General features: G+C 47.4%; 1 protein-coding gene across 1 annotated transcript; it reads left to right on the top strand.

The window, feature by feature from the left end:
• Positions 1-2701: 2701 nt before the first annotated feature.
• LOC123172260 (dirigent protein 5-like) lies at positions 2702-3623 on the top strand. The gene has a single exon (XM_044589259.1). It carries the CDS (start codon positions 2788-2790, stop codon positions 3391-3393), a length of 606 nt encoding a protein of 201 aa, XP_044445194.1. The 5' UTR covers positions 2702-2787; the 3' UTR covers positions 3394-3623.
• Positions 3624-7139: the final 3516 nt, after the last annotated feature.

Here is a 7139-nt window from a genome sequence, read left to right as displayed (position 1 = left end):
GGGATTCGTTTAGAAGAAAATCACGTAAAAGCCCGTAATAGGCCCGTGAGTCTAGGATTATTGTTGCCCGCCCGCATGGAACGGGCAGTGGTTGGCATGCGCCGTAGCTTTTCTCGTGACGCCCAGCTTCCGCGAATGCCCCGTCCACCGTCACAACTCACCATGGCTGTCCTGCATCGCGGTTGCAACTCGCTGTTGTCGCCTCGCAAGCACTCCCCGCACGTGCACGAAACGAGTTGCCAGCGCCATGCGCCGATGGTTTGCTCGTCGACTCGTGTTACCCCAGGTCCCATGAATATCCCGTCCACTGTTGCAGCTCGGTGCCGCCACCATGCATCACCGTCGGAACTCGACGTCGTTGCCTCACGCAACAAAAATTCTGGCTGGTCCTAGCAAAAATAAACGCCGGTTGCGGTAAAAAAATGGCTTGCCATCACCGGGTCGTAGAAAAAATTCTCATCGGTCGCCGATCGTAACAAAAATTCTCGCTGGTCCCAACAAAAATGAACGCCAGTTGCACCAAAAAAATGGCTTGCAATCATCGGGTCGTAGCAAAATTCTCGCCGATCGCTGGTCGCAACAAAATTTCTGTTGGGTCCGAGCAAAGTTGATCTTCGGTTGCAGCAAAAAAAAGGCTAGCCATTGTCGGGCGCAACAAAAATACTCGCCGGCCGCCTGTCACAACAAAAATTCTCGCCGGTCCAGCAAAAATGATTGTCGGTTCCAGCAAAAAACTGACTTGCCATCGCCAGGACATACTAAAAAAAATCGCTTGTCCAAGCAAAACAACACGTCGTTCATAGAGAAAAAAAGTTCGTCGTCGCTGGTAGCTGCAGAAGGCCACACCGGTCCTAGCAAATTTACTTGTCGGTTGTAGCAAAAAATGCCTCGTCCTCGCCAATCGCAGCAAAAAATAACGCCGGTCCCTAAAAAACAACTCGCCGGTTGTAGCTCGATATCAACCGGTTGGGGTTCGACGGGCTGTCCATGACAATTGCAACAAAAGAAAAGAAAAGAGGAAACGAGTGGACACGGGTAGAGATAGACACAAGTGTAGGGAAAAAGCAGTCTGACAGCTAAAGAAAAAACTGGTCGGGACCCCACAAGCATGTGCGCGTGGCTGCAACAGGAGCCAATGGATCAGCGCGGATCGTACGTTGCGCACGCGACCGGCGCGACGCACGGCCGGTCGTCCGGCAGGGAACGTTTCCCTTTCTAGTAATGACACTTATTTGTATACAAATTCCACACACTTCACATGTTTTGTTTAATATTAACGTCAAATTTATTATTAAGATTTTTTCTTTCCTTTTAGAATTAGGATATGTTAATAACAACTCTATTTTTAATGCAACTATGTTAAATTTCGAAAATAGGACGCTACATGCGGCTAGATAGAATGAACTAGATGGTACCATGCGTATTGCCATACAATTGGGTGCAATATTTCTCAGTGAAATTTGTATGCATAAAGCATTAACGTTTTGATTGATAATACGAGAATTTAAATAAAAGACATCTAATTATTGAATAGTTGTAAAATATTTATTTAATTTAAGTAGTACTAGTGATCAAGTTAAGTTTTACAAGAGTTACCATATGTGTCTCTATGGTCTAGTGGTACGGTTAGCATACTAGTAGCTTTCGGGAGTACTAGCAGTTGTATGCAAATAGGCTTAGGCTAATAGCGATCAGTGTAGCCAGTGAGTAGGAAAGGTTGTTTTGCAGCTTGTCGTGTTGCATCAGGAGTTAGTGTCCCTGTTGTGTAGGATTAGTTTGAGTCGGTTCGATAGCTTGTTTCGGTCGTGTGTGTGTATACACGAGCAAGGGTGCGTCAATCGTAACCGAGGGCATTGAAAACAAAACAGAAGTAAGGATAGCTTCCCGTGGCATCATCTGGCGTAGCAGGCACTTTTTTATAATCCAAAGCGGGGAGACCCTTTTTCATCAAAAGAAAACAGAAGTAACGATACGGGCCCTTGGCTATAAGATTTTTGTGCCTGTGTGTTTGTCGTTTTTGAAAGTTATCGAAACCGAGAGCGAAATCCCAACGGTATAATAGAATGGAAACAGTATAGCTTCTGTCATGCATGTTTTCTTTGCCCCCTTGTCAAATGCTGGAGCTCCCGCCATGGTTGGCATGTGGACGTGCTAGCGAAAAAGGCAAAAGCGGTGCCATGCACTGCCTTAACTGGTTGGAGAGGAACGAAAACAATCCATATAAGTACATGGCATTATAATCTGACGTGCCAACGATCCCTTGCTTCTGACCTTTGCGTCCATTTGAGTGAACCAACTAATTTATGCCACGAATATTCTGCTCCAAATTAAGAAACATCGTCAGTGCGTGTGTGTGGCTTTTGGAAGCCCACCTAACATGAGTCGCTGGTGCATGCATGCTTACATACTCATGACTGCCCAATAGCACAAAATGAATAATTGCTTTTCGGGTATGTTCTGTCGTACTTGTGTAGGAGCTACCCACCGCAACCGAATCATCATCAACTCTAAACAAGATTGGTCACTTTCGTTGGGGACTTGGAGTACAAGAGAAGAGAGATTATGATGTAAGCTAAATTAAGTTACTAAACTCATACTTTAATTCTACCTGCATGCATGCCCCACAGTTCCATGCATGCACCTCTATAAAGTATTAATAGCATGCACAAGTCAAGCTCTTAACACACAACAACAAGAGAGCTGCATCCTCACTTAGCAGGGCTCTACTACATCACAGCTAGTCGAACTTTCGCAGCTTAAGCTCAGTAAACAGTTCTAGTGACAGCAATGCAAGGCCCCACGGCATCTTTCAGGGTGTGTTTGGCCGTCGTGGTCGCGGTGTTTCTCCTGGGCTCATCGGCGGCCGCTGCCCACGGCCTGAGGAGGGTCGTCTCCAGCAGCTCCGACGAGCCGTGCAACGAGATGACCCTCTACTACCACGACATCCTCTACAACGGCGTCAACAACACGCGGAACGCGACGTCCGCGGCGGCCACCAAGCCCACGGCGCTGAGCACGACCCACTGGAAGAACGGCACCTACTTCGGCATGCTGGTGGTGTTCGACGACCCGTTGACGGTGGGGAAGGCGCTACCCGTGGCGGGGGAGGAGCCCGCGGCGCGCGCCCAGGGGTTCTACTTCTACGACAAGCAGGAGTCTTACACCTCCTGGTTTGGCTTCTCCATCGTCTTCAACTCCACGGCGCACAAGGGCACCATGAACCTCGTCGGCGCAGACCTCATGGATGACAAGACGCGGGACCTCTCCGTCGTCGGCGGCACCGGCGACTTCTTCATGGCGCGCGGCATCGCCACGCTTCGACTGGATGCCTCCGAGGGAGCCGTCTACTTCCGTCTGCAGATGGACATCAAGCTCTACGAGTGCTACGTCTGACGTAGAGGGTGACTCATCCATTTGCTCTGCTGGTGTGTGTCAACAAGGATGCTGCTGTTTTCTATGCTTTTCCATTTAGCTTGGTGTGTGAGGGCATACATTGATAAGTATGTGAAATGCACTCCATTATTATTCGTGTTTACTGCTTACTTTGTAAGTGTTAGTCTAGTGGAGGTATCTCTTCTATATATTATCTAAAAGAAGATTTCGAAGTTTTGTTGGTATTTCAATCCACATAGTCCCATCCTATTTCGTTTCTGGAATGCGAGGAAATTCCCTCCATAGGCCATCTTACCGTTGAGGAAATACAATAAAATTGAAGATCTTGTTAGTAAATAAACTAGCACAGCCACCGGCGCAATTGCATGGGCAACATATTTAATGATTATAACTATTTTTCTAAATAATTTTGAAAAATTGCATCGATATTAGATAATGTGCTTCTCTAAAAGTTACACATATTGATCATCAGCATGTTCTCTGGAACAAATATATATGTCAGGGGAGGTATCTCTTCTATATGTTATCCAAAAAAAGATTTCTAAGTGCTGGTGGTATTTCAATCCACAGTACTATCCTATTCTGTTTCCGAAATGCGAGGAAAAACCCTACCAATGCCATCTTACTGTTGAGGAAGCACAATAAATTTGAAGATCTTGTTAGTAAATTAACTAGCACACCCGCCTGCACAGCCGTTTGCATAGTTGTCTATGAATATCACCATCAGCAATGTGGAACAAGAGGTGCATATCCGTCATAGCTACGTAAATATTGCACTATGAAAGAATCATATGGCCATAAACGTATGAACTGGAGCATATGAACGTGAATAGTGCTTAAATAATATTTTCTATAGTTCTGAGCCAAATTTTCCCTAACATGATAACAAGAAAAGTAAATAGTAAAACCATCAGGGTGAAATTCACAAGAACCAAATGGTCCACTAAAAAGTTACCGGAACAGATAATTCTACAAAAAATAATAATTTATTTGTCTTCCAATCATAGGGTATATCATTTATTATCGACTAGACATTATAGGTCATATCTATCGATAATCAAACCATCAGGGTGAAATACAATTTTGCTTCCCACATAGCTGAGCACATCAGGAATAGAGAATAAGAATCAAACCTAAGGAAGGTCGAAGTAATCGAGATGAATGTTTTTACAGTACATCATACTACCGAAAATAGTGGGTAGTATATAACTGACCCAATGGTCAGTATTAATCTCAGATTTTTTTTGTTGTAGGACATTTTAGTAATTGACTGTTAGGGAATTAATTACACATTAAGAACATAATGTAATTAATCACAATTCCATCCATCTCATCCCAATTCGTCTATCATTCCTCATTGTACGCAGTGGCCCCAGCCGCCCGGCGGCCATGTCCTCGGCCGTACAGGGCCGGCCGCGCATGGCCTTGGGTCGCCGCCGCCCGAAGCTAGATCTCTAGACAATGCAGCGGCTCCCTGCCCTCTAGCTAGCCGCCGGACCCAAGTCAGCGGCAGTGGCATTCACATAAGTAATCAACACGAACTAAAATCCTGAAGCTTTGTCCAGTCCAAGTCTGTCCAGATGAAACTAATTTTGTACTTGTGGGTCTTTTTTTTGAAACAGAGGCAAAAGCTTTGCCTCATCTATTAAATAAGAGAGAATAGAGTTTGTTACAAGTCACTCAATACACGGCATGAGATCACTCTCGCAAAATAATGGACCCTAATTTTTTGGCACCGGAGATGACCCAAAGGTTGGCCTTGGTCTCTATAGAGGCAAGCAATATAGTTGGAGGAGCGCTCCTGTGCTTGAAGACCCTTGCGTTTCGCTTGTTCCAGAAAGTCCATGAAACAAGCATGGCGAGGGACGCCTTGGCTTGCCGGTTTGGCGTGGCGGTGTCGCAGGTACTTGCCCACCAAGCCTCAACCGAGTCGAACAGGGGCCAACCGTTGGTGTCAAGACCGAGAATGTGGAATTTGTCAATGATCAAAGACCAGAGCCTCCACACAACCGTCGGTGTCGCAGGTCCCACTAGCCGTATGCTTCCACACAATGTCATCCTCGGTGAGATCATCGAGTTGGAACTCATGCAAAAGCGCCCATAGAGTGATGAATTGCGTGATGTGCTCCGCGGAGATGTGGGTGGGCGGTTTGATCTTGAGGATCCATGCATTGTGTGAGAGGGCCTCCTGAACCTTCCAATTTCTCTTTGACGCTTTGTGAATGAGCGGGGCAATGTCTTATGGCTTGTGCCCATGAAGCCACGGTGAGTCCCAAAAAGGGGTCTTCGCACCGTTGCCAATGGTGATAGTAGTGGAAGCATAGAAAAAATTTAGTCCTCCTCATCGCATGGGTTTCCCATCCCCACCCACATCTTGGTGGACTCCTTCCATTCATACCACGGCCATCGCAACCGGAGGGCATGTGTAAACTTGTTGGTGTTGAGAACCCCGAGTCCCCCATACTGAAGTGGCCGGCAAACAATCTCCCAATTCACCTTGCATTTTGCTCCCCTTGTCTTGTCCGAACCAGACCAATGGAAAGCTCTCTCAAGTTTGTTGACTTTGAGCAGGATGGTTGGCGGAATAACTAGCGGTGTGGCGGGGTAGACCACTTGGGAGGTGATCACGGACTTGACAAGAGTCGTTCGTCCGATGGTGGTGATGTTTTTGCCCTCATAAGTTGTTAGCTTGTTTGCGGCCTTGTCCACTAGAAACTGAAGATCCAACAACTTTAGTTGCCAAACTGAGAGAGGGAGCCCCAAGTATCATAGAGGGAAGGAAGTCCTAGCAGTCGGCAACCTCTGGGTCAGACGTCCCAAATCGAGGTGGTTGCATCGGATGGGCTCAAAAGAGCTCTTGTTGAAGTTAGTGCACAGTCCCATGACCTCACCGAAGCCCCTCAAAATGTTTGCAAGGTTGTCGACATCCCTTTTGATCGAAGCCAAAAAGACGGCCGCATCGTCCGCATAGAGGGAGGTCCTCATCATGGCTCCCCTACCCCTGATTTTATGGAGGAGCCCCTTTCTCGTAGCCACCTCGAGAATTCTTTGGAGTGGGTCAATGGTGATGACGAAAAGCAGCGGGGATACGGGGTCCCCTTGCCGAAGGCCCTTTCCATGCTTAATTGGGTCGCCGGCAATACCATTGAGGATGATCCTCGAGGAGGAGGAGCTAAGAAGGGCTGCGATCCAGTCCCTAAACTTGCTTGGGAATCCTCGCCGTTGGAGAAGATCGAGCAAGTACTCCCACTTCACGGTGTCGAAGGCCTTGCGGATGTCAAGCTTGAAGAGAAGTGAAGGGTTCTTGCTCTTGTGCAGGCGCCGAGTGAGGTTACAGACATACTCGTGGGTCTAGTAGACTCTCATCTTGCGGGCTTTGAAGGTGGTTGACGTCGCCTCGGCGTTGAGCTTCATCTGTAGGGCGTCCACTGACTTGGACTCGGTGAAGTACATGTACGTCCAGAGGAGGTAGATGCCGTCGTAATAGGTGAAGGGCAGACCGACACAGATCCTGCTGCTCCTCTTCCTGATGCTGTATGTTGGCGCCGAGCCCTAACTTGCTCTTTGCGCCGGTGCCCAGCTCCCTCTCGCTTCATCTCTCTCGCATGAACGAAGGTAGAAGAAAGAGAAGACACGGGACACGGTGGTGGTTTTCTGGCACACAAACGCCAGTGTTGCACATACGGCCTATTCCGGCGCACGAACGCCATGGCTCGACAACAAACCGACGCAATACATCAATACAA

This window comes from Triticum aestivum, unplaced genomic scaffold, assembly GCF_018294505.1.
Source record: "Triticum aestivum cultivar Chinese Spring unplaced genomic scaffold, IWGSC CS RefSeq v2.1 scaffold128463, whole genome shotgun sequence".
Classification (NCBI taxonomy): Eukaryota; Viridiplantae; Streptophyta; class Magnoliopsida; order Poales; family Poaceae; genus Triticum; species Triticum aestivum.
This window is presented reverse-complemented; position numbering and strand designations above follow the sequence as displayed.

Bases quoted from the DNA above. Each gene is read 5' to 3' on its own strand.
- LOC123172260 (XM_044589259.1), top strand. From the start codon at position 2,788: ATGCAAGGCCCCACGGCATCTTTCAGGGTGTGTTTGGCCGTCGTGGTC.